Consider the following 25,816-nt stretch of genomic DNA (forward strand, 5'->3'; position numbering starts at 1 on the left):
TTCAACAAAGTTCACGCCAAATATATATGGACTGAGCTTCTCTTTGGTCGGAAGGGCATCATGACGACCAAGGACTGAGAAAGAAGGGAAAAATGAGAGAAACGTACAAAACGTGAGCCTCCCTCACTCTTGACTCACCTTCTTTACTCTGCAACGTTGTCATCATTCAGCTCAGAAGCTACACTTTCTTTGTGCCTCTGTTAGAAAAAAGAAGGTAATTGCTAGAACTCCTATTGAACATGATTTTAAACTTTCTTCTCTCTCTGTCTTCTTGGGCTCAGGATCTTTGCCTAGGACTCCTGAGCTACATTCTCTGCCCTCTTTACTATACTTCTACCTCCTCAGCAGTGCCAATCACATGCCAGGGGATAATGAGAGTTACTGTTTCAAAGATAAGCAACAATCCTTAGTGTTTTAAGTGCCTAGAGTCATGTCCAACATGAGGCAGGCACTAGTCCTAGCGATGCATTTAAAAAAAAAAATACACTGAGTAAATTTTGAAGATCTTATTGGCTTTATTCAATAATTCATGAATTGGGCAGCATCTGATCTAGCAGATTCAAAGAAGCTCAGAGGGGCTGAAATGAAAGACTTGTACAGGCAGAAGGAGTAGGAACAAGGAAGTTACACTAGGCAAAAAAGAGAATTAGCTAGTTCAAGTTTAATTTCCTGTAGGAGATGGTAGGGGTCTATTGGGCAGATTACCTAACTAGTGCTGATCAGGTGATTCCTGATGGGCTGTAAACCAAGATTCTATTTCTGAGAGAGCCAAAACTTTAAGTCTTGTTTTGGGGACGCAGGGCTTAACAGAAGCAACTGCGTTTTGGGCCTGTGGTCCTGTTTTGAACAGATGGAAGCATAAGTAGTAGTAGTAGTAGTAGTAGTAGTAGTAGTAGTAGTAGTTAGTAGTATGAACAGTCCTGAGAGTTAAAAAGTAAGAGTTTTCTTCAGAAGGATAAACTCATCTCACAAGGTTCTCCTGAATACTTAAAACACAAATAATCTGGCAATTCTCTGACCTAATTCAGAGGTCCCTGTGCAGAGAGAGCTCCCCCTTTTTAACATCACTATAATCTTTATCTTCCCTTTACTTAGATCTTCTAATCCAATAAATTTTCCAATGTGTTGGATTCTAACAATCTCTCTCTATTCATGGCTCAAAAATATATGGTAACCAGCAGAGGTCCTCAGGGAAGCTAGTAATAGGAATCTAATACCTTCTCTCTATATCCTATAGCTATGTACTCGCAGATGTTCTGCACTACATCAGTATGCTTCATTTTCACTACCAAAATTGTGACTGATAATAACAGATGACACTTACTGAGCACCAGCTGTATTCTTTACCCTTTACATATGTCATCTAATTTTCACAGTAAATCTATGAGATCTGTACTTTTTTACACTTGGAGAAATTGAGGCTTAGAGGGATTTAAACATAACAGGTAATTGATAGATGATAATTCAGGATTTGAACCCACGTGATTTTAAAGTCTGCGCTATTAACTGTGGCTTGCCATATCCTAATAGTCTAACTCAGTGCTTCAAACCTATTTTAATATCACAGCACACATAGAAAGCATATATTAGAAATATACACTGAAATACACAGAAAATTATATTTCCAGGTATTCTGGAACAAAAGGATCAGGCTTTTCACAACTGAGGGGCAGGAGTAGGGGGACCTCCAGCCACATCAAAGGCTGAAGAGATTAGTATCTGCACACAGCTATGAGCCATTTGCCACCTAGCAGAGTGCCAAGACTCATCTTGTGACCTTGCAATAATTTGTACATTTTTTCCCAATTTGCTTTCCACTATTGATACTACTTCTACTCAGCAATTAGAAGAAAAATTCCCTTGGTTTTATCAGCTTAAACTTCTTATAACCCTTCTACCTAGTTTTCTTTGGCTTAACACATGTAAGCCATTCTCATTTTTGTAACAATTGTAACAAGCATTTGCAGCTCTGGGGGGGTCTACAGAGGTCATAAAGTGCCAGCTCCCCTTTTTACAGATGAAAAAAATATGCAAAATGCAATTAAGTGATTTGCCCAAAGCCTCAGTGTTAATACATGCTAGAGCCAAGATGAACCCAGGCCTTTTGCCTCTAAATTCTACTAATAACACATCTATTCTGCTCAATGATCTTGTTTCTGGCTGTTGGTTTTGAGTCATTTGAAGGCCTTGGACCTGAAAATCAATCTTACAACTATGTCACCTCCCATTATAAAGAGACCCAAAAGCAGCATAAAGTGGATCTTATATATAAGATATATACACATCCCTTTAAAGGATTTGAAAATTTTAAGACCCCCAAATGACCAAACTATAGTGAACATTCAGTTGCTCAGGGTATAGAGTTCCTCCCTCTAGATCCCAGGATGAATTCAAAAGGTATTGGAGGCTTGACCTGGTGTGTGTACAACTTGGCTAAGTGTATTTTCCAAATTATCTTTTGGTATTTTTTGTTTCTTGTCTTACTTCTATAAATGGGAGTAATTCAGGTGTGCAGTTCTGCAGCAACTACTTTTCCTGTGTATTAAGGAGCACATTTCCTCACTATTTCCATTTTAGCTCATCACCACCAACCCCTAAGTCTATTTACTCTAGGAAAAAAGGCAAATTGGGGGAGAAACACTGCAGCAAATTGGTCTTCTTTATGATGATCCTAAATAGAAGCTAAAAACTGTATAAAATTAGGCAGCAAAATGAATATTAATTTGACCGCAAATGACAAACACTTCTCCCAGATTCCAGAATTCCAGAAGAGATCATGAGAAGTCCCTATGAAGGTAATATAAATTACAAGGTGAGCTATACTAAATGGGGAAAGCAAAACAAAAATTCGTGCATTTGAGATGACAGCATTTGATTTTAAAAACGTGCATCAACATAATATGCTTGTATATTCATAAACTACCTCTGGAAGAAAACACAAGAAACTGATAAAAGTGTCTCTAGGAAACAGAAATGGGTGGCTAGGGGTGGAAGAGAGCTTTTTACTGTACCCCCTTGTATATCTCTAGCATTTTATAACATGCCAATATTACCACATCATTCTTTAAATAAAACGGAGTGTTCTGATCCACCTAAAAATGCAAAATTTTCCAGCAGCTAGGTTCGAATCATTACCTAAACCTATACTGACCTCTTCAGGCCAAAATGTGTTACTGGCACCCCAACCAACTGGGTAAAATTATTAACAATGTTAATAAGATACAGTAAATTTATAAGCAGCATTATACAATAATTCCCCTTAATCTAGAGTGTGTTTGATGAAGAACATTACTTTTAAAGAAAAGATCTAACCTGATCAATAGAGAAGGGAAAGCCAAGAAGTCACTTCCTGACAACGCAAGTCTGCTCCTCTGTTTCAGATGAATTTTCTTCTTCCACAATAAGAAATATTAAAATGTAGTGCAGAGAGAGAGAAATTTTTTAAAAACCAGACAGTTAATAAATACACAAAGTACCACCAACTTTCATCTGACCAGCTACTAAATGACCAGAGGGTCTGAGACTGAGCCAGGAATAACATTTGAAGGATTTTTTGGTTTTGTTTTGTTTCTGTTTTTACCTCAGACTGGGGGGGGGGGGAATCCAATAAAGCTTTAAGTATGAAAGTAAAAGAAAATTCCATAAATCAGATCCTACCCAGTCAACATAAGAAGGGTGAAAAGGGGAAAAAGAACTTGGAAACAATGAATGAAGGGAACTAAGGGAAGGTGAATGAGGTATTTCAAAAAAGGGTAAGTTTTCTTTCACTTAGAACACTAAAGATCATCACAGTGATTTTGAGATGAAATCATCTTCCTCAGCAGTTCTCAAAGTGTGATCCAAAGACCCCTGGGGGTCCCCTCCCCTTTCCAACTACTTATCCATGTTAAGCTGGATTTTCTCATATGCTTCAACCATAACAGATTGAATTCAGAAACAGATAAAAATCCAGCTGTCCTCTATCAAGCCAGACATGAAAGAGACTTGCAAAAATGTAAAACACCACCATTCTTCACACTAAATGTCTTTCATTTAGGAAAATATTTTTCATAAAAATGTTATTTTTATCAACATATAATTATTAATTATAATATATTGTTATTTCAAAATTGAATAATTTAAATTTTCTCAGTTCAAGTTCTGATATGTTAATACCAATAGATATAAAAGATATATAATTATAAACCTATCTTTGGAATCCTTCATAACTTTTAAGAGTATAGGAGGGTTCTGAGACCAATAAGCTTTAGAACTGATCTAGCTAAATAACAATTCAGTCATGACAATATTTTTCAAAAACCGTTAACCCTCCTCTGCCCATTTAGACTGTTCTCAAATTTCTCTCTCCTAACTGTCCAATTATTCCCTCTTTACATTGTTCCTGGAATCCTTGGTCTAAGAGAATACAAGTAAACCCTTCAGAATTGTCCTCAGACACACAGTCTCCACAGGCTCCATGAGCCTGGAAAACTGTATTTAAAATCTCCCTTAAGCTGGAGTCTGATTTCCTTTTGGCATCCATGTCTAATGGCATGTGGACTCCTGCTTATTTTCATGCCCCCATTAATAACCATAGTGGGGGTTTTTTTCTTTTTTTCCTCAGCAAGCATAATTTCACAAGAGAGAAGGTAAAAACAAGATTCCAGCTACCTTTACTGCCCATACCTAACAAGACATTTACTGTGGTAACTACCTGAACTAAACCTTGTACAGCATCTTATCAAAATATGATGAACTGAAGCTTATTCGTTCAGAGGGCAAGGGAGCACAAAGATATGGCCACTTAGCACCAAAATACTGGTTTTCTTTCGTGAGCGCTGATTTCATTCTAACTCTTGCTCTCTGCCAGCCGCAACACTCCCACACGTGCCCCTTACCGATCTCTAACTCGCCTTTGTGCGTTGTTTTCACTTAAAGGAGCACATTCCCATGAACCCCAGTTCCCTGCACCATTTCCCCTCACAAGGTGCCAAGGTCTGGAACAGTAAAAGCCCTAATTCTGCCTTTCAAACCCCAGACAAAAATTTCTGGGGATCCGCATTTCCCCGCTCTCTTCTCTCACCAATTCCCTCTCAAGGACGGCAATTAAGATCGAAGGTACCACAGAGTCAAAAGTCCTTGACTCCCCTCAAAGGATAGAACGGTGGCTTACTAGCCTCTCTTCCACCTCAAGCACCCCCTCCAAGAGATAATTTCCCCTCAGCTGCCCGCCCGCTCCCACATCCCCGGTGGAGGCACCAGCATCCTCATTCCCGCTCAGCCCGTCGTCGCTCGCCAGAATATTGGGTCACTTTTGTTTGTCTGTTTGTTGAGGGTAGGTTTGCGGTAGAGATTCTAAGAAGGGATAAGAGTTGGTTGTCGTCCTGAAGAGAAAACTCCTCAGGCGACGGGTACGAGGATTGGCAGCGCCTAGCCCTTTCATCTGCAACCGGAGAAGAGCCAGCTACCTTCTGGAACAAGGAGGACCTAAAGGCAAAGAGCAGAATGAGCCACTGCAGCAATTCTGCAAATCCCTCCAACTTCGACCCAGTTTTCCCGCCACCAAGAGAAGGCGTGAGGACACGCGCTAGCTGCGCTGCCACCGCAGCGGCATGCTTTTAGGACTGAGACGCATGCGCAGTTGAAGCTGCTTCTGCGTTTGCGCAGGGGTTACTTCCGCCATCTTCCAACTGAATGCCCCGTAAAACTACAAGTCCCATAATTCTCAGTGGCCTCACTTTTTTAGGCGGCAGGAGCAGCGCCTGATCGTTCATGAAGCACGTCTTTCTTTTACTAACTTTTCTCTCTACCCCAGCCTGCCTTTTCCTTCCTCTTTTCGTTTCCTGATTCCTATTCTTCCTTTTAGTTTCCTTCACGCCCTATCTCGATATTTTAGTTGAGACTATCTGCAACTCCGCTCTCGCCTCTCCCGCTTTCTTCTCTGCCACAGGACCCGCTCCCCAAGCACTGTTGGCAGGGAGAACGCGCCACCTTAGCACCCTCTGGAAAGGGCGCCGAATAGCTTCTTCCCCATTGGCCGAGGCAGGGGGCCCAAAGCAGGCCGAACCCTCTTCCCCGCCCACACTCGTTTTTATATAAGGCTGCGTGAAGACAGCGTGTGTTTGGGAAGGCCTGCGTGCGAGGTGGCGGTGGTGGTAGTGAATGTACTGCTATTGGTGGCTGTGGTGGGCGTCGGGTCGCAGTCCGCGGGCTGGGGGCTCGCGCGCAGGCGTCGGGTGGTAGGAGGAGGTGTTGGTGCTGGGGCTGTGGGTGTGGAGGCGGAGAGGAGGGCGTGGTGTCCCCAGGTGATCGCGATTGGGGTAAGGCGGAGGAGCAAGAGAACGACTCGGCCATTTCGGGGGAAGAGGAAGTTGGATAACATCGGCTGTTTTAGTGCCTTTTTTTTTTTTTTCAGTTCAGAAGAGAATATTTCCCAGGGGGGTGAGTTACAATGACTTATTGTATTTTACTGAGAACAGTTCGTAGGAAAACTGTCTGTACGCTCCTCTCCTTCCCTTCCTCTACTTTTAGGTTCACCCCTCCGTTCCCTCGGAAACCTTTCTAAGTAGGGGGGGCAAAGGTGGGGGGGGGTGATCAGATTATGAATAATTCATGAGGTCCGGCCCATTCTTTGGCCACGCCCCCTCCAAATCGTGCTGACGCACGTTGCGTGTACCAAATCTGAGGAAGCGACGTAACAGTCCCCGCCCCTAGGGTGGAGGGCGGGGCGTCATCTCCAGCACGTGCTGTATCTACCCGCGCAAGCCCAAAAGGGTGTGCGCAGGCGCTGCCCGCTAGGGGGAGGAAGGAGGCGGGGTAGGGAGGTTGCTGGGTTTAGAGCCGGGCGGAGACCGCTGAGACTCATTCCTCAGGAACAAGGGTCGGGTGTCAAGGAGACCTTTTCACACCAGCTCCCCGTCCCCCGCCTACGGTGGGTGGGATCGCGCGGCAGAGACAAAGGATATCAGTAGGGACGGACATAGCTGCGAAGGGAAGTAGGGTGTCAGTTTGGGGTGGTGGGCTTTTGGGGGGGCTGAGGTGGGCTATATTTAAACTCCCGGAGCCGTTAAGTTGGTTCGTACTCATGCGCGCGCAACCAGGGTGGTGGCGGAGTGCGCATGCGTGATTCAGGGGCGAGAGGAACGCGCTCTAGCAGTGCGCGCTCGCGACAAAGCGGTAGTGGTAGAGGAGAAAGGGGTTGGCGCACGCGCGGTTGATTCCTCGAGTTGTTCGGTTCTCGCGGGCATCTTGTTTTGGTCTCGCGGGCGAGTGGGGCGCGCTTCGGGGGAGGTGCTTGGGCGCGAGACTAGGCGAGAAGAGCAGAGCTGCGCGCGCACTCGGGGAAGGGGGGGAAGGGAGCGGGCTCTAGGGAGGGGGGTTAAGCCCCCAGTCCCCCCCCTTGTTGCCCTCGACTGGGACGGAATAAGGGGAGGAAATGATCGAGATGGCGGCGGAGAAGGAGCCGTTTTTGGTGCCGGCCCCGCCGCCGCCGCTCAAAGAGGAGTCGGGCGGAGGGGGCGGCCCCACGGTGCAACCGCACCGAGAGGCCGCCTCCGGAGAGCTCTGCGGCGGGACGCAGCGTGGGCCGGGCCCGCGCGCACACTCGGCGGGGGCCCCGGCTTCTGGGGCCGGCAAGGAGAACCCTGGGGCTACATCCACTCGGGGAGGCCAGTCGCAGCAGCAACGAGGGGGCGGCCCCCAGGCGCAGTCGCATGGGGAGGCCCGCTTGTCGGATCCCCACGGGCGAGCCGCTCCCCCTGACGTGGGGGAGGAGCGACGGGGAGGGGGCGGAACAGAACTGGGCCCCCCTGCCCCTCCTCGACCCCGTAATGGCTATCAGCCCCACCGGCCCCCTGGGGGAGGCGGGGGCAAGAGGAGAAATAGTTGTAACGTAGGGGGAGGTGGCGGAGGCTTCAAACATCCGGCCTTCAAGAGGCGCAGGCGGGTTAATTCGGACTGTGATTCTGTGTTACCCTCCAACTTTCTCCTGGGGGGCAATATCTTTGATCCACTGAACCTGAATAGTCTCCTGGATGAGGAAGTGAGCCGCGCACTCAATGCAGAGACCCCTAAGTCATCTCCACTTCCGGCCAAGGGGCGAGATCCAGTGGAAATCCTCATCCCCAAAGATATTACTGACCCGCTCAGTCTCAATACTTGCACTGATGAGGCCCAGGTAGTTCTTGCATCGCCACTCAAGACTGGTCGGAAGCGGCATAGACACCGGGGACAGCACCACCAGCAGCAGCAGCAGGCAACTGGAGGGAATGATAGCCACTCTGTGCTCCCCACAGCTCCCCTCACTCCCTCACTCCATGGGGAGGGCACCACACAGCAGCAGCGGCATAGGGGCCAGAACCGGGATGCCCCCCAGCCCTATGAACTCAACACAGCCATCAACTGCAGGGATGAGGTCGTGTCTCCCCTTCCATCTGCCCTACAGGGTCCCTCAGGCTCCCTTTCAGCCCCTCCAGCTGCCTCAGTTACCTCTGCACCCCCGTCTTCCTCCTCACGACATCGCAAACGTCGCAGGACTTCCAGCAAGTCAGAGGCAGGGGCTAGGGGTGGAGGCCAGGGTCCCAAGGAAAAGGGCCGAGGGAGTGGGGGAGGCCGCCACCACCACCACCACCACCACCACCACCACCTCCTCCACCCACTACCTGCAGCAGGCTTCAAAAAGCAACAGCTCAAGTTCCAGTATGGGAATTATTGCAAGTACTATGGTTACCGCAATCCTTCCTGTGAGGATGGGCGCCTTCGAGTGTTGAAGCCTGAGTGGTTTCGGGGTCGGGACGTCCTAGATCTGGGCTGCAATGTGGGCCATCTGACCCTGAGCATTGCCTGTAAGTGGGGTCCATCCCGCATGGTGGGCCTGGATATTGATTCCCGGCTTATCCACTCGGCCCGCCAAAACATCCGACACTACCTGTCTGAGGAGCTGCGCCTGCCATCCCAGACTTCTGAGGGGGACCCAGGGGCAGAGAGTGAGGAAGGGACCGTAACCGTCCGAAGGAGAAGCTGCTTCCCAGCCTCACTGACAGCCAGCCGGGGTCCCATTGCTGCACCCCAAGTGCCCTTGGATGGAGCAGACACATCAGTCTTCCCCAACAATGTTGTCTTCGTCACGGTAAGAGGGTCTGAAGGCTCCTGGGATGGGGCCAGGTGTGAAGATGAGATTCAGTGGGAACAGGACAGAGGAAAGTTAAGACCCAGAGGGATTTCTGCATGCACTCTTTGGTAGGAGAACCAGCTCCTCTAGGGTCTGAATGACTCTGCTGAGTGTCTCCGCTTCTATAACCTGGAAAGATGGGGGCTCTCACCTGGGGTCCTTGGTCATGACTCCTTGCCCCAAGATGGAGTTTGACTCTTTTGCCCTGCTCCTGGCCTGGACTGTAATCCAGACCAGTCCACCTTCCCTTGCTGGCTGCTGCTGCTCATAGATTTGGTCCAGATGGAAAGCTGTCCTCCAGCGCACTGGGTGAAGGTGCATGAAGGGATAGGTGTCAGACATGGAATGTCTTGGGGTGGGAGGAGGATTAGGGTAGTGGCTGACTGGTATTTTGGTAGGGACTTCGATCCAGAGTTGGTTGAAGAGTGTTGGTGGTCAGGACCTCAGTTGGCTTGGCCGTAGATCATCTCATGTTGACCCTCGATAGTGGGATGGGGAAGAGTGAGAGTGCTCTGCGAGAGGGGAGGGTATTGTGTCTTCAGAGTGTCTGTCCCCTGCCTGCACAGAGCTCTCCACAGAACACTCCAGTTCGGCCATCTGCAGGAACAGTTGGTGGTGGCGGGTTGGGTTAAGCCTCCAAGAATGGACTTTGCAGAGGGTGTTGATGAGCTTATCATCTAGAAAAGGTTTCCTAAGGGCTGGGGCTTTTTACTTCACCCGGAGAAAGGAAGTAGGCCTGGAACTTTGCCAGCCCCAACTCCAGGGAAGGAGCCACAGGTTGGTCCCCTTTCAAACCTGGGTTAGGTCCCTTTGCATAACAAGAGTCGCTCAGCTTAATGTTTGTGGGGTGGGAATAAGTACTGGATAGAGTCTCGGGAGAACCCTTGTTCTTTCTCTCAAGTTTCACCCCAGTTTTGGAGACCTCGTGGGTAATTTGCTCAGTTTAAAATTATCCACGCTCCCTTTTTACCTTTGGCTTACCACCAACAGAAGGCAGGGGCAGGAGGGTGTAAAGCAAGAAAATGGGACTCAAGAGGGCAGCATTTGGGAGTTAGTCTGACAAGTGTCAGAGAAGGTTGTGGCCAAGGGCTAAGGTAAGGCTGTAGGACTTTCTGTCTTAGAGGCTGCAGAGCAGGGGGCGGGGGGGGGGGGGGATAGTGGTTCTTTAATTGCCTCTGTTGACCTTGCCCCCAATTCTTGCCTTCAGGGTAACTACGTGCTGGATCGAGATGAGCTGGTAGAGGCCCAAACACCTGAGTATGATGTGGTGCTCTGCCTCAGCCTCACCAAGTGGGTGCATCTGAACTGGGGAGATGAGGGGCTAAAGCGCATGTTTCGCCGGATCTACCGGCATCTACACCCTGGGGGCATCCTGGTCCTAGAGCCCCAGCCTTGGTCATCCTATGGCAAGAGAAAGACTCTCTCGGTGAGTTGGGATTCGGGTGGATATTGGGATATCCTTCCTTTAGCTGGGTAAGAAAGGCCTCAAGGAAGCAGAACGAGAAGTACTTCCTGAACAAGGTGAATAAGTCCTCTGGGTGGGCATCATTCTGCGCCAGGGGAGAAGCCAGCAAGCTGAAGTGCTCCCCTGCCCTCCTCCCTAGGAAACAATCTATAAGAACTACTATCGAATCCAGCTGAGGCCAGAGCAGTTCAGTTCCTACCTGACATCCCCAGAGGTGGGCTTCTCCAGCTATGAGCTTGTGGCTACACCCCACAACACCTCCAGAGGTAAGGCTGGCTGCCTTGGGGGAGGGTGGGGGGCCGGGGGTGGTGAGGTGGCTCCGGGCAGAGGATGCAGATCCTGGGGAGCCTTGAAGTCCCGGCAGCCCTACTGATTGCACATTCTCTCCTCAGGCTTCCAGCGTTCTGTGTACCTGTTCCACAAGGCCCGTTCCCCCAGCCACTAAGTGGCCCCCGAACAGAAAGTGTGAAGAAGCTGCCCACTGCTCTTAAGGACCTGGGGGAAAAGGAAAGTATCCCAAGGTCTTTCCTTTTTGGCTCCAAAAAAATTTCCTTTCATGGATCTGCAAAGAAAGCTTTCCCCGTGTTGCTGCCCCAGCCTCCTCCCTACACCTCTGGCACCCTAAGCAGCAAGCCCAGCTGTGCTGGAGTCACCGACATCTTCCTCTCTCCCCCAGCTCACCGGGCTGAATGGCATGGACTGTTTGCTGACCTCTGTTCTCCTAGGGTATGGGAGGGGGGCGTATCAAGTTCTCTAGCCTCTTCCTCCTGTTCTCCAAAGGAAATTTCCACTTCTCCTCAGCCCTTGTCCCTAGCTGCGTTTCAGCGGACCACAGAGAGATGGACTGAGGGTTAAGAGGAGGAAGTTTGGCAGGGAGGCATGCAGGTACTGTGAAAATCCTTCCCTCTGCTGACCCCATTGGGAGCAGGGGTTAGGTCTGGAATGTAAGAACAGCACAATAAATTTGATGTTTAGGGCAGTGGCCCCCACACTTGTGTCTGGCACTTTCTCGCTAGTGGGGAGAGGATAGTGTCTCCCAGTAGAACGTGTGCTTCCTCTGCCCAAACTGGAGTCTCAAGAGGACAGATTTTTCAGTGGTTGGGAAGACTGAGTGTTGAATGCTAGTCGCGTTTACACACAACTAAACAGAACTCTAAGGAAGCAGGGTTATAATTTGAATTTTTATGTGAAACTTGAAGCAAAGAGTCTATACCCCCCCCCCCAAAAAAACTCACCGACAAGAATTTTTTTGTGGGAGCTTTGGACAGAAGGCTAACTTTGGAAGAATTAACAGTGGAGCTAGAAAAAGGCACTACTGATCAGACCACCCGCCTGCTCCAGGACCACCCACCCACCTTTTCTGTGATGTGCAACTGGATGAATAGGCAATTAACGTGGAAGTCTTCAGCAGCTGGTCGTGTTCCTGGAACCCTGAATATTCGACAAATACTGAGCACTCTTGGATCTGGTGTAAACAAGATGGGCAAGGCCCCTAGAGGTAAAAGCAAGGGAGTAATTTCAATAACTGGGTGCAAACAGCTAGCTCCCTTGCAGGCTCCTTGAGCCAGGTAATTAGCGAAGGACCCCCTGAAGTGTAACACAGACCCACCCGAGTGGCTCACTGGGTTGAGCATCAGACTCGGTGGAGTCCTGCTTCCAGCTCTGCCCTGAGTGTGGAACCTGCTTGTGATTCTCTCCTTCTGCCCCCTTCCCGTCTCCCCCCACCCCCCTAGGCATGCTTTCACTCTCTTAAAAAAAAAATAGTGCAAAGGAATAAACGTGGTTCTATGACTAAGGGGAAGAGGTGGGACAGTGTTCTCAACTTGCCATCACTACCAAGTTCCAAAAAGGCCAAAAACTTGACGTCCAGACAGCTTCCATCCTGAGGCTTGACCCCGTTTTAAGGCTCCCAAGAAGAGTCCCATTTGTTAGCAAAACCACTTTATTCTGAAAAAGTTTTAACACAAAAATATTAACGAGCCATCCAGGGAGCCTGCACGTCTACGCTTCCCATCGTCTCAGTGTCCGGTGCATGAGGAAGGTATCCTCTGAAGGGCGGGGCCGGAGTTGAAGACGGAGAGGAGGCAGACCGTCCAGGGTCAGGTGTGGAGACTCATAAAATAATGTTTCTGGGTCACAAAGGATGGTCATGTCTGGCCCTGACCCAGGTGGCTCCTGTTGGGAATTGGAGCCCAAAGCAAGGTTACACTCGGGAAGGGGAAGGGGGCACGAGACGAAAACAAGCCCAGGTCCCTCACCTTTGGGGGCGGGGCTCGGGCCTGCGGTGGCAGGAGCGCCAGTTTCTCCCTCAGCGCAGCGTTCAGAACCTGTTCCTCGGGCACCTGCAGACTCACCAGGTCTCGGAAGAGCCGCTTGGAGCGCGGCACGTTCAGCCCTGAGACCGCAGGGGGAGCGGAGGTGAGCGGCGCCTCTCATCCCCACTCCCGCGCCCCGCCGGCCGTCTCTCTCTCACCCTCGGCCACGCTCTCCTCCAGGCCGCAGCGGGTCTGGAACGACTTTCTCAGCTGTTCCTCCACGGCCTTCGCGGCATCGAACTGGCCCCCGGCTGCAGCCCGCGCGGCCTGCAATTCGAGGCTCAAAGCCAGGCTGCTCTGCTGCGCGGGCGCCCCCAGGTCCTGCGGTGCCGCGGGCTTCTCGCTAGGTGCTGCGGCGGCCGGCGGAGGCTCGGACCGCACGGGAGAGAGCGGCGCCAAGCGAAAGCGGACCTGGGAGCAGAGAGCGGGACGGTGAATAGGTGGGCGCGGGCTTGTATGCAGGCTGGCGGCCAGACCTTTCCCCCAGCTCACCTGCCGCCCCTTGCGGGCCCCGCCCCGCCGGTCCGCCCGCCCCTTCCGCCGGCCGGGGCAGCAGGTCGGCCGCTCGGGGGTCTCGGACCGCGAGCTCAGGCTCAGGTCCAGGCCAGGCTCGGGCACTGGGGCTCTGGGCTCCGGGGTGCGGGGTTCTGGGGGTGGCCCGGGGGCCGCCAGGGCCTCCTCCCCTTCCACCAACTCCAGCTCTGCCTCCCCGCAGCCCATCATCTTGGTGTGGCTGCCGGGGTGCAAGTTCTCTGGAGGCCAGGGGTCACGGGACACGAACTCGCCACCACCACCCCCCTCCGCCGCCCCTCCCGGTCGCCGCTACAGGAAACCGCTTGCCCCTACCCAATGGGGCGGGAAGACCAGCCCCCGCTCCATCCCATTGGCGCTACTAAGCGTCATTTCCGCTGCTCGGCTCCCCGTTTCCCGCGGGCTTCCGCCCGCAAAACCTCGGCCCCGCCCCTAAGCCGGAAATTTGGAACCGCCGCCCGTGGAAGCCCTACGGGTCCTCACGAGGACCATTCCTCCTCCGGAAACCTGGACGTGGCGTCTTTGTCCTGCAGAGTCTTTACCTGACTTCTGCTGGAGTCCAGAGTGTGTCTGTCAGTCCCTTCTGTCGGGGCGCCAAATGGACAGCTTTAGGTCAGGAAGCCCCGCATCGGCCCTCCCTCGTCAGTGCCTCCGCAGCATCTCCGGGCGTTCTTCGGGACTGGAACCGGAGCTTCCCAGTATGAGTGAGGGCGGGGCTCTCCGACCCCAGCCCCGGGCTCCTTCCCCGGACTCTGGGCGTTCGTGGTTGCCCGGGCGAGAAGTGCCTCGTTCCGCCTTAGGGCCTTTTGTGACTTTTTCCCCTTCGAGGGCCCCCTAAAATATTCGTCTCTATAAAAACAGGTATCTCTATGTTGAATACAGTTTTTAAAAAGAAGGTCTCGGTGGATTTATCCTGGACTCCTAGACTGCAGGGCAGGAGACTGGATCGCTTGTCCATTCCCTCTGTTCCCTGGGGCAAGTCCTCTCAGCTCTGTGAGCCTGTTTCTTCTTGTGCAAAATGTGCTAAGTCGGCGCGTGACTCTTGAGGCTCTCCCCCAAAAGGGGTTAATATTCAGTCAACAGGCACGTTTGTGCACCACTGCAGTTTTGAGAGTTTTCACATGCTTTATCTTACCAGAAACTGCTGTGGAAGATCAGGTGGAATGCACAGCTGCGCGAATTTTACACACACACACACACACACACACACGTTTCTGAGGATCTCTGGAGTGAAACACTGCAGGCTTTCCTGCTGAAGAGAAGAATAAGAAAGTATGCAAATTCCCTCTACTATTCATTTGTGAGAGTAGGGAGGTACAAATGTAAATACTTGTGTGTGTTTTTTAAAGTGGAAGTATAACTCAAAAACTTTTAATGGTTACTGACATTGAGAAGGAGAGAACAGAATAAAAGGAAAAGAGGCTAGACTTTGAATATAGTATTGTGTATTTGACTTTGGAAAGCTATGTTTTCCATGATTATATGACAAACATTAATTTTTAAAAAATCAGTCCCTAAGTTTAAAATGAAACAAATGAACCTAAGTGTGTATCTAGTTGGTGGCATAACTACACAGAAGGGAACTCTTCTGAATGACTTGAAAACACAGTCATTTAACTGTACATCCCAAAGATCTATCCTAAGAACAAAATTAACTCCCATTAAAACAAAAACAAGAACAAAAACGGGCCACCTGCGTGGCTCAGTCGGTTGGTTGGGCGCATCTGCCTTTGGCTTGGGTCATGATCCCAGAGTCCTGTGATCAAGCCCTGCTCTTTGCTCAGCGGGGAGTCTGTTTCTCCCTCTGCCTGCCCTCTCCCTGCTTGTGTGCTCGTGCTCTCTCTCTCTCTCTGACAAATAAATAAATAAAACCTTAAAAAAAAAAGCTGCCTTAAAATCTTAAATTGTATTCAGTAGTCATGTTAGGAACCGGTGAAAATGTGTAAGATAAAACAATTATGTTGATACTTTCAGGACTGGAATTTTGGCATAGTTGAAAAGAAATACATATACAAAATCAATGGTGTTATGCAAATTCCCTGTTGTCTTGAATTTAGGGAAGTGGCTTACGAACTCCTGGTGTATTTTAGTTTAAATTGAAAAGTATATCCTAATTCTTTTTTTTTAAAGACACTTAACCAACTGAGCCACCCAGGTGCCCTAAAAAGTATATTCTAATTCTGTCCACTGAAAAGCCCTTAGAAACAACAATGGACCCAGTAAGTACCTGTAGTCCCCAGAATGTAGTAGCTAATTCCATATCCCTGGGCTCTTCAAACCCTCTACACATGTTTATAGCAGCTTTATTCATAATAGCCTGGAACTGGACACAACCCAACTGTCCTTCACCAGGTAAAGAGTTAAATCATGGTATTCCTCGGCAATCAAAAGGAACAAACTAGGGGCGCCTGGGTGGCGCAGTCGCTGAGCGTCTGCCTTCGGCTCAGGGCGTGATCCCCGCATTATGGGATCGAGCCCCACATCAGGCTCCTCCGCTATGAGCCTGATTCTTCCTCTCCCACTCCTCCTGCTTGTGTTCCCTCTCTCGATGGCTGTCTCCATCTCTGTCGAATAAATAAATAAAATCTTTTAAAAAAAAGGAACAAACTATTGATATATGATAACTTGGATGAAATGGCTAGGTTATGCTGAGCAAAATAATAATAGTAATAATACTAAAGCCAATCCCAGAATATCACATGCCAGATGGTTCCATTTATCTAACATTTCAGAAATGACAGAGGTTTAGAAACGGAAGGCAGGGGCGCCTGGGTGGCACAGCGGTTAAGTGTCTGCCTTCGGCTCAGGGCGTGATCCCCACATTATGGGATCGAGCCCCACATAAGGCTCCTCCACTATGAGCCTGCTTCTTCCTCTCGCACTCCCCCTGCTTGTGTTCCCTCTCTCGCTGGCTGTCTCTATCTCTGTCAAATAAATAAATAAAATCTTTTTTAAAAAAAAGAAAGAAACGGAAGGCAGATTTAGTGATTGCCAAGTGTTAGGGATGAAGTGGAGGAGGTGGAGGGTGGACGGTGGGCATGGTCATAAAAGGGCAATACCAGAGATCCTTTGGTGTTGGAACTGTTCCTTTTCTTCACTGCGGTGGTAGCTGCAGGAACCTACACAGGAGACAAAACTGTATAGATTTAATGTACACACACATGGAAATCCAAATACGATTGGTGGATTATACGAAAGTCAGTATCTTTGAGATCGTATAGTATAATTTTGCAAAATGTTACTGTCTCCGACTGCTTGGGCTGCTATGACAGAACACTATAGGCTGCGTGGCTATAAACAAGAGAAATTTATCTTTCATAGTCCTAGAGGCTGGGAAGTCCAAGATCGAGGTGCTGGCAGATCCAATGTCTAGGAAGGAACGATTTCCTGGCTTGTGGGTGGTTGTCTTCTGTGTCCTCCCATGGTGGAAGCCAAGGGAGTTGCCTGGGGTCTCTTTTAAAAGAGTCCTAATCACCTCCCAAAGACCAACACACTGGGGATTAGGTTTCAACATATGGATTGGGGGGGGGACACAAATATTCAGTATGCAGCAGTTACCATGGGGGAAAACTGGGGAAAGTGTACAAGGGATCTTTCCGTGTTATTTCTTACAACTGCATGTGAATCTACAAGGATCTTAATAAAAATGTGAATTGAAAGTAATGTTGGTTTGGGGAAGAGGAGCAGTGGGTAAGGGTGGTTGTGTGGAGAAAACAGGACTGGCCACACGTGGATGACTGTTGCAGATGGGTGATGGGTACATGGCGAGTTACTATACTATTTCCCTGACTTCTGTATATATTTGAGCATTTCTATGATAAAAAGTTGTGTTTGTTTGAAGGAGGCTGAGGGGCTCTGGCACACAGGAAGTGTTGGAGCTGAAACTTGAAACTAACCCGCAGGCCTTGGTGGTGCTGAGGGATATAAAGTTCAGTTGCTCAATTTCAGCCTGAAAATTTAGCCACTACCTCTTCCTCGGCCCAGACACAGAGATAAGAACAAGCCGTTCTATTTGCCAGCCTGTGGGTGTCCTCCAGGAAGTGGAAAGTCCGCCACCAAATGACATTAACGAAACAATATGAATGTGAGGGGCGCCTGGGTGGCTCAGTCCTTAAGCGTCTGCCTTCGGCTCAGGGCGTGATCCCAGAGTCCTGGGATCGAGCCCCCATCAGGCTCCTCCGCTGGGAGCCTGCTTCTTCCTCTCCCACTCCCCCTGCTTGTGTTCCCTCTCTCGCTGGCTGTCTGTCTAATAAATAAATAAAATCTTTTAAAAAAAAACAATACAAATATGAGGATGGGGGTGGCAGTGAGGGAACGAGGGGTCTCAGGCTTGTTCCCACTCTTCCTAAGAATTTTTTGGCTGGACCAGCTGAGAGGCTTAGAATTGCTTTCCCTCTTAAAGAAATAAACAACAACACAACTTCTCTTTAAGAAGGTTCTGACAAGTGACTCCTTCCCTATCCTTAACTTCAGAGTCTCCTCATGGTGGCACATTCTAGAGCTGGACCCCCTTCTGCAAAGAGGGATTTCAATTACATGCCACACCAAACCAAACCCTGTCTGGGGACAGCAGAAGGTGGGAAGGGGGAACCCAGGAGGAAGGAGTTAGGAGAGAAATTAAAATACGGTCCAGTAACTCCCCCCCCAACTCTAAGCAAAAGAGGGGAGAAACAGAGAAGCTTCCCTGACCCCACTACCTGAGATTGCCAAGTGAGGGGGCTCCGCCCAAGCCCTCATCAACTGACCCCTCCCTCCACCACCACCCCCAGGCCGGGCAGGTCCCACCTCTGCATCATCTCCCATCCAAGGAAGGGTGGGGAGAGGGGGGGGGGGTGAAGGCTGAAGGAAGAGGGAAAGAGACACAGAGAAGGCCCCCAGGAAGAGGTCATACTTGAGGCCCTTAGGTTCTGTCTTAATGGGTTAGACCCCGCCAGGTAGTGGTGTTCCCCTTAGCCATCTGGGAGGGGTGATTCCAGACCTGGATCCTTGTGTGGGGAAGGTGAGTCTGAGTGCTGGAAGGGGTCGTTCAAGGTCATCCAGAGCTTCTGCAGGGCCAGATGCTATGGGTGGGCTAGGTGGGACTGGAGACAGGATAGCGTCACAGGTCCTTCAAGGGACCATGCTGGTGAAGTGCAGTGGGATGTCTCCAATGCAGTGACCCACGGAATGGCTGGGATGGGCAGCTGAGGAGCCCTGCCAGGTCGAGGGGGCAGAGGAGGGGCAAAGGCTCCACAGGAAGCTACCCTCCAATACAGCCAAGCCAAGTCAAAGAAATGAGGCAACAGCCCTCTACCACCAACCTCTGCAAACCCTACCTGCAGGGACCCTCACTTCCCTTCTCCCACTCCCAAACTGGCTGCTGCCTACAGATGGGGGCCAGCCCAGGGACATTTCCACACTGCGTCCCTGTCACACAGGGAGTGATGGAGGATGAGTCGCTGGCCTTGCACTTCCAACAGCTGTAACCCCCCCCCTCAGCTACACACACCCCCATGGCTCCCAGCCCCCCTTTCCCATCCTGCCCCATCTCAGGGGCTGGCAGGGTAGACCCCGCAGCAGAAAATCAAGTCCAAGGTTTCGTGGCCTGAGCCCACCACTCCTTTCTCATGATCCAGAGAGGAGAGCACAGGCCAGGCTGCAGGCCAGCACCCTGACTCCACGCCTTCTGGCCTGACGCCCCCCCCCCACCAGCAACAGGGACAGAAACAAGGGGGCCAAGATGAGATCCCTTGAATGTGAGTCTCCAGGGATATGGGAGGAGGCCAGCTCCTGGGATGAGGAGTTGAGGGCGGGGAACAGGGTCTGTCCACAGGCCAGGTGGCACAGAGGCAAACGAAGAAGGGGAAACTGCATGAAGCTGCGAAAGCAGAAACAGACGGTCAGGGTTGGGGGTACGGAGAACTGAGCGGAGCTGGGCTCAGTTTGGGGGAGCCTCTTGGGCGTGAGGGCCTGGGCTGGCTGGGAAGGCGAATATCCTTAATGTCAACATAGCGGATACAAGGTGGATGCCCATTGCTTTGGGCCTAAAAGAGCCTGGGGAGAGGCTGGTCAAAAACCACTGAAGTTCCAAGAAAGGGGATGGAGGCCATGAGCAGGGCTGGTGGGGTTAAAGCCATGGAAGATGCAGCCATAATCCTGGAAGATGGGGCCACGTGTCGGGGAAGTTTTTGCAAAAGGACATGTAGTAACCTGCTGGCCTTACCTCGGCACACAGATCCTGACCGATCTCTGCTTAGCAAAACAATGGGATGGGGGCAGTCTGTTAGTCAATGAGACTGGACACTCAGGAGATGTTGGGAGTTGTCGAGGGTGAAGCGTGACTTCATGGAAGCCTCTAGATCAGACAAGGGAGGTGCTGGTGTGGGGTCCTCCCATAGCCCGAGGGCGGCTTCTGGAAGAGAAGGATCAGAGTCCCTAGACTCCACTCTCAGCAGTAGCTCTGGGACCGTCTGCTAAAGCCAACCAAACAGGAAAAGACAGGGTGGGGGCAGAGATGCTGTAGGCAGAGAGGAGAGTTGGAGGTCACGGGGGCAGAGGTGAGGTACTGGGGGCTTGGGACAGTATGAAGGGACCAAGTGGTCCCCAGTAGTAACCTTAGCTTGGACAGCTGTGCGGAAACTTGAGGATGGATGGGGCAGAAGGGAAAGGAGGAGGCTGATGGGACCCAAAGTCTGAGGTCCTACCTGGGGGCTGAGGTTCCGACAGGGCTTCAGGATGGCAGAGAAGGAAACTTGGCCCAGAGCCCGCTGGTGTGCATTACTGCAGATGCTGGGGACTCTCAGGGGGAATGACGGGACTCTTCTCCCCAGAACTACTGGGACAAGGGGCCCCAGGCTCCACAGACCTCCATTCTCTCTTGTCCAAAGCCTACGCAGCCCCCAAAGCCTTCCCCTTCATCTGAGCCTGTGTCTGCCCCCACACTGTCCCCACTTGCCGCACACTGCCCCCACGGGTAGCCCAGCCACAGACGGGCTCTCTCTTAGAACCTGGGGGCTCAAAGCAGAGGAGACCTTAGAGCTTATAAGACCCCCGGTCTCCAGCTGGTAGGTGCATGGGGCCGGAGCCCAGGGCACCTGCCTCTGGGTGGCATTCCACCCTCCCTCTCCCCACACCTGCCTGCGCTTATGCTCAAACAAGGCAGTGGGGGGCCGTGTTCCCCAGAGCCCAGGACAGGGTCTGCCACAGACAGAGAAAATAAGTGTTTGTCAGATAAAAGTACTCTTTTCAGGTTGCAAACACTATCCCTGATTCTGACAATTTGGGAATTGTGTAATATGGTGATTTTTTTTTTAATGGCCAAAATTTCTTTGACATTCCTTTCCTTGAAAGGTGGGGTCTATGTCCCCTCCCCTTGAATCAAAGCAGGCTCCTGACTCGGTTGCAGCTTTGCTGAAGAAATTATGCTTCCCACAAGCCTCACGCTGGGAGCCGGAGCGAGAGAGGGCCAGCCTGGGGGCAGCCGCGCTCAGGGCTTCCCGCAGGAACTCGGTGGCCTCCTTTGTTATGTAAATTAAGGAGCTCTCAAGATAGTAACCATCCCTTTCAACCTCTGCCCCCTGCTGCCAGGGAGCTCAATGCCTCGGTTTGGGCTGGCTGGCAGTAACCTAACCTTGGCCTAGGTCTCTAACATGTTTCTCTCCTTTCTGGACTTGAAATGAATGTAAATACCTACATCACAGGCTTGCTGGGGAAATTACAAGAAGAGATTGAACATCTTCCGGAACCTCCTCTAGCCTAGGCGTTGTGCGTGCTGCTTAAAGCAAGACCCCGTGGGGGGTGCTGATTCCCATTTTGCAGATCCTGCATCGCCGTGCACAGGGGCCGAGCAGCGCTCGGCGGCCGGCGGGAGGTCGGCATAGGAAACAGACCGTGCACGAGAGCTCTTTTCAGAGATGGAAAAGATAACGCATGTGTGAAAGCACGGAAAGCAGCAATGGTTTCCTTCCTTCCATCTGTGGGCTCGTACAGCCCATCCGAACACCCCTTAGCTGGGGCCCTTCTCAACCTGCACTGAGACATCAGTTTACCCCCTCTCCACTGTGGCCGGGCAAGGTCGGGGACCGTGGGGAATTACCTTTCACACCGGGCAGGGCCCAAACCGACTCAGTAAATGTTTGTTGAGTAAGTGAAAACCACACCATTCATATTCCATTATTACTCACTGGAGAGCTCCTTCGTTTGTGCTACAAATATCTATTAAGCAGCTACCCTGAAGATCCCGGCATGCAGAAAGTCCTCCGGGGACATAACTTCTTTTAATCCTACCCATCATTGTGTGTTTGCTATAAGTCTTATTCACATTTTTAATTTTTTTAACGATTTTATTAAGTTGAGAGAGAGAGAGCCCGTGCACAAGAGCAAGCAGGGGGAGGGACAAGCAGACTCTGCACTGAGCGCGGAGCAAACGCAGGGCCCGATCTCACAACCCTGAGATCATGACCTGAGCAGAAATCAAGAGTCGGACACTTGACCGACTGCACCACCCAGGCGCTCCTAGAAAGTGCATTTTTTTAAAGATTTTATTTTTTATTTGACAGAGAGAGACAGCCAGCGAGAGAGGCAACACAAGCAGGGGGAGTGGGAGAGGAAGAAGCAGGCTCCCGGTGGAGCAGGGAGCTCAATGCAGAACTTGATTCCAGGACCCCGGGATCACACCCTGAACCGAAGGGAGACGCTTAACGACTGAGCCACCCAGACGCCCCTAGAAACTGCATTTCTAATAAGCTCCTGCTGGCCGTGGCCCACACTTTGAGAACAACAGCTGGTAAGTGGTGATGCCCCAGCCCATCCCCTGGGGTCTGACTACCCAGGTTCTTACCCGCAACCCCTAGTGCTTCCCAACCTGCAAGAGGGGCAGGGGGCAGGAAAGAGGCCTCTGAGAGATACTATTAGGGATGCACAACTTGGGGGTTCTCTGGTCGTCCCCTCCAGGCTTTGCTGGTATAGGAGGCTGGGTAACGACCTCCCAGAGATATGAGGCCCCACCCCAAGTGTCCTTAACAGAGGGAGGCAGCAGGAGATGTGACACAGAAGAGAAGGAGACAATGGGACAGAGATCCGAGTGATGTGGCCACCAGAGGCTGGACGAGGCAAAGAATGGATTCCCCTCCAGAGCCTCGGGAGGGAGTACAGCTCTCCTTACACCTTGATTTCAGCTCAGGGAAACTGATTTGAGACTTCCAGCCTCCAGAACTGCGGGAGAATGAATTTCTGGTGTTTGACGCCACCGAGTTTGTGGCAACTTGTTCCGGCAGCCCCAGATAACTAAGACAGCTGGGGGAAGGTCTGGGCTGCACCTCGGGCTCTGGCCACCGTGCTCCCCAGGATCTCACCCACACTTTTCTCTTGGCAGGGCTGGGGGGCTGAGATTGGAGGCCCCAGAGTGGGAAGGATTTGGTCTTGAAGGACATCTTGCCCTGAGAGGGCTTCCCCAGGCTCCAGAGAGTTGCCAAAGGAAACAGGTGAAGGCAGGAGGAGGAAGAATGGGAGGGAGGAGACGGGCTGAGTGTTGCAGGCACTGGGGAGGGGAGCCTGGTGTTGACACTCTAGAGGAATGACTGACCGGGGTCCCTCTGTGTGAGGAAAGAGATGGGGAGCCATGTGAGCTCCATGTGAAGAAGTTAATGGGGAGGGTCCATGTCCAGCCATGCCCATCCAGTGGCCTCCAACATCTTAAGGTCCGGGGTTGGGGGGCCACATAGCTAGTCTCATGTCCAAAGTATCAGGCGGCCGCGGTGACCAGGAAGCATGCTCAAGAAACTGAGGCCTTAGACACTGGGTTTTAGGAGAGCGAAAGCTGCGCTGCGAGCTGAGCCCTAGGAATCAGCACCCGCCCCCCTCCCCCCGCAAGTTGTCTCTGCCATGCTCAGTGTCAGTCCCTCGACCTAAGAGAACCCCCACACGCCCAGTACATTTCCTATCCACATACTCGGCCGAGGAAAAGCTTCTTGCTCTGGCGCCAACAGGCTGAGCAGAGAGCTGAAGTCGATTGGTGCTGGGCTGAGGGGATGGAGGGGCTGCACGCAGGAACCGGGCAGCCCAGCAAGAAGTGAACTTGGCAGAGAAGGAGGCCTTCCACACCAGCGTGGGGCCACCGAAGAAGTGCGTGTGCGCCTAGATACCGCAGTTGCAGCCCCGGGTCCAAAGTCTGCTCTTGGGGACAGAGAGAGGAGTAGGAGGGACTCACGTCCCACAGAGGACGGGCCCTGGGGCCAGAAGTCAAAGGACCGCCCTCCCACCCCCCAACCCCTCCAGCAACACCATCTCTCTCCTCTTTGGGCCTCAGTCTTCTCATTTTTAAAGGTGGGGCTTTATTAGTTGATCTCTGAGCAGCTTACGTTCCAGGCAGAACATCCCCTCCCCCAAAACACCCCCCCACACACACACACACTGAGTTCACCCAAGGGCTGGTCCCCTCCCCTTGGCACCTCCTGCAACCAGCCTCTTCCTCTCTCCTGCCCAGGACCCTCACTTCTCCCCAGGACTCCAGCATCCTGCCTGCCCCACTGGCCAAGGCAGCCTCCCCATCCAGCCCCCAGGCCTCCCTCCCAGCCAGGAGCTGCAGCTCGGGATGACTGTGTAGAATGTGCCCACAACAGCCAGGCCCACCAGGCACTGCAGGAAGCAGCAGGTGTCCTGAGGCAACTTAAAAGAGTTGGGCCTGAGGTCATGGCTGCTCCTTGGCAATAGAGAAAACCCTAGAAGCACAGAGTGGGTGCAGTGATAGCTGGAGGGGTGGAGCAGGTTCTCTGCTTTGGGAGTCATCTAATGAGCAAGGAACTGAAGTGAGACAGGGTACAGGCTCAAAGGCAGGAACAAGGGAAGCCCTGGAATGGGAAGCACCATTCCAAGAGAGCCCCACCACAGCCTGAAGCTAAGCCGGGATACTGGGCGCCAAGACCAGGGTCCCCCAATCCGATCAAGCTCTCCTCTTCCTTCTCCACTCTCAGGCCAGGGGTCCCAGCCCGGGGTGTTCCCCCTCACCCAGTGCAGCCTAGGTATCCCTCCCCTCCTCCACTTCCAGGAGACTGGTCTTCCATATCCTTCTCCTCCAGACCCCAGGTCAGCTTCTGTCACTCCACTCCCAGCATCATCTCTGCCCCACTTGGTGCTGGAACCATCCATGCAACAAGCTCACTGCTCCTGAGACCATGTCCATCCTCTCCGGATCTCCTCCATCCACCCTCAAAACTGCAGGGTGCCCCGTGTGGCTCTTGGAAGGGGAGGATTCCACCTCTTAGCCCTCATAGTATCAGCTTGGAGGATCAACATTCCTGGTTCATAGGGCTCATCCACCTAGCCTGTGCCCCCCCAGGAATCCCGCCAGGAACATCTCATCTTGCTCACAAGACGCTCACCTGTAAGGGCCAGTTATGGCCTGGCAGATAAGGTGACCCCCAACACAAACACACAAGCACGGATCTGTTTATAGGTAAGGATCCCACTGAGGAGTCGTGTTGTGCCATGTCACCTGAGAGTAGATCCCTTGGGCCAGGCTCTATGAAGACCTCCTTGCTTCTGCAGAAAGCCAGGAGCAGCGTGGAATCTAGATGCCAGGTGGACCTGCTGGGAAGAGGAGGAACACACTTGGAGAGGTGGCTGCAGGGACACTGGGGCAGCCCGGAAGGCAATTTTGGGCAAATGAAAAATGCGCCCCTCCATAAATCCCTTCACTGCCGTGTGATGGGAAATTGCCCTAATGGTTCCATATATCTATGTTGATTACGGAGTTGTGCAGTGCACAACCTACACTACAGACAGTAACGGGTGGCCCGAAAGGATGGAGGAAGGGGCTCCCAGAGAGAGAAGGTAACCAGGGCTCCAGCCCCGCAGACCTGTGTCCCGACCAGTATCACTGAGAGCTCTTAGAGGAGATACTAAACCCCTCTAAAGCGCAATTTGTGCATTTGGAAAAGGGCGGTGACGGCTTTAGGGCCTCAGGGATGGTCTGCCTTTGGGACTAAAGGAGATGATGGAGGCGAAGCTCTGCCACGCTGAAGTAAGGGGCCCCGTGATAGTGGACATGGGGACAAGAACAGGAGCCGCCGACACGCGGGAGGAAAAGAGGGGGAGAGGGGCCGGCTGCTCCTGGACGGGGGACGGGTTTCACTAGCTCGTGGCGTAGTCGTTTTAACTAGAAATGAGCCATACGGTGGAGCCAGGGTGCCACGGCCCACGTGGCCACGGCGGGCGGAGCCTGCGGACGTGGGGCAGGGCTCCTCCGTGGGCTAAGGCCGTCGGGGCCCCGGGAGTAGGGGCGGGGCCGGCGCTCGGGGGCTCACACTGGGTCCCCTCCCTGTTCGCGGACACCGCCACCACCGCCGCCGCCGCCCCTCAAGGCCGCTGCCAGCTCCGATC

At 51.8% G+C, this 25,816-nt stretch overlaps 3 protein-coding genes and 1 long non-coding RNA gene across 6 annotated transcripts in view; 1 reads left to right on the forward strand and 3 right to left on the reverse strand.

Annotated features, from left to right (window-relative positions):
- The window catches only part of ZCWPW1 (zinc finger CW-type and PWWP domain containing 1), a 34,313-nt gene extending 30,917 nt beyond the window's left edge, over positions 1-3,396 (reverse strand). The window contains exons 1-2 of the mRNA XM_087867749.1: positions 3,313-3,396; positions 139-197 (exon numbers count right to left, since the gene is read on the reverse strand). Coding sequence (XP_087723875.1) covers positions 139-166 — 28 coding nt within the window. The 5' untranslated portion in view covers positions 167-197; positions 3,313-3,396. The remainder of the gene's footprint in view (positions 1-138; positions 198-3,312) is intronic.
- A 2,718-nt stretch (positions 3,397-6,114) lies between these two features.
- MEPCE (methylphosphate capping enzyme) lies at positions 6,115-11,604 on the forward strand. Its single transcript, XM_045773798.2, has 4 exons — positions 6,115-9,106; positions 10,356-10,574; positions 10,753-10,879; positions 11,006-11,604. The coding sequence occupies exons 1-4, from the start codon at positions 7,415-7,417 to the stop codon at positions 11,056-11,058; spliced, it is 2,091 nt and encodes a 696-aa protein (XP_045629754.2). The 5' UTR covers positions 6,115-7,414; the 3' UTR covers positions 11,059-11,604.
- Positions 11,605-11,742: 138 nt separating this feature from the next.
- On the reverse strand, positions 11,743-13,951 carry PPP1R35 (protein phosphatase 1 regulatory subunit 35). 3 transcript variants are annotated; one of them, XM_087867750.1, is made up of 5 exons: positions 13,421-13,951; positions 13,087-13,339; positions 12,872-13,008; positions 12,450-12,560; positions 11,743-12,105 (listed from the first exon to the last, which is right to left on the reverse strand). In XM_087867750.1, exons 1-5 carry the CDS (start codon positions 13,649-13,651, stop codon positions 11,926-11,928), a joined length of 912 nt encoding a protein of 303 aa, XP_087723876.1. In that variant the 5' UTR covers positions 13,652-13,951; the 3' UTR covers positions 11,743-11,925. The 3 variants fall into 3 exon arrangements, with proteins under 3 accessions (XP_087723876.1, XP_045629755.1, XP_045629756.1); XM_045773799.2 differs by having other exon boundaries at positions 12,441-12,560; positions 13,421-13,950; XM_045773800.2 differs by lacking the exons at positions 11,743-12,105; positions 12,450-12,560 and adding an exon at positions 12,567-12,788 and having other exon boundaries at positions 13,421-13,773.
- Positions 13,952-16,030: 2,079 nt separating this feature from the next.
- LOC123777263 (uncharacterized) lies at positions 16,031-25,816 on the reverse strand. The gene is made up of 3 exons (XR_015726808.1): positions 25,741-25,816; positions 24,817-25,021; positions 16,031-16,578 (listed from the first exon to the last, which is right to left on the reverse strand). It is a non-coding gene; the product is annotated as an uncharacterized LOC123777263 (long non-coding RNA).

This window comes from Ursus americanus, chromosome 2 (genome assembly GCF_024610735.1).
Source record: "Ursus americanus isolate L20-20 chromosome 2, mUrsAme1.1.p, whole genome shotgun sequence".
Classification (NCBI taxonomy): domain Eukaryota; kingdom Metazoa; phylum Chordata; class Mammalia; order Carnivora; family Ursidae; genus Ursus; species Ursus americanus.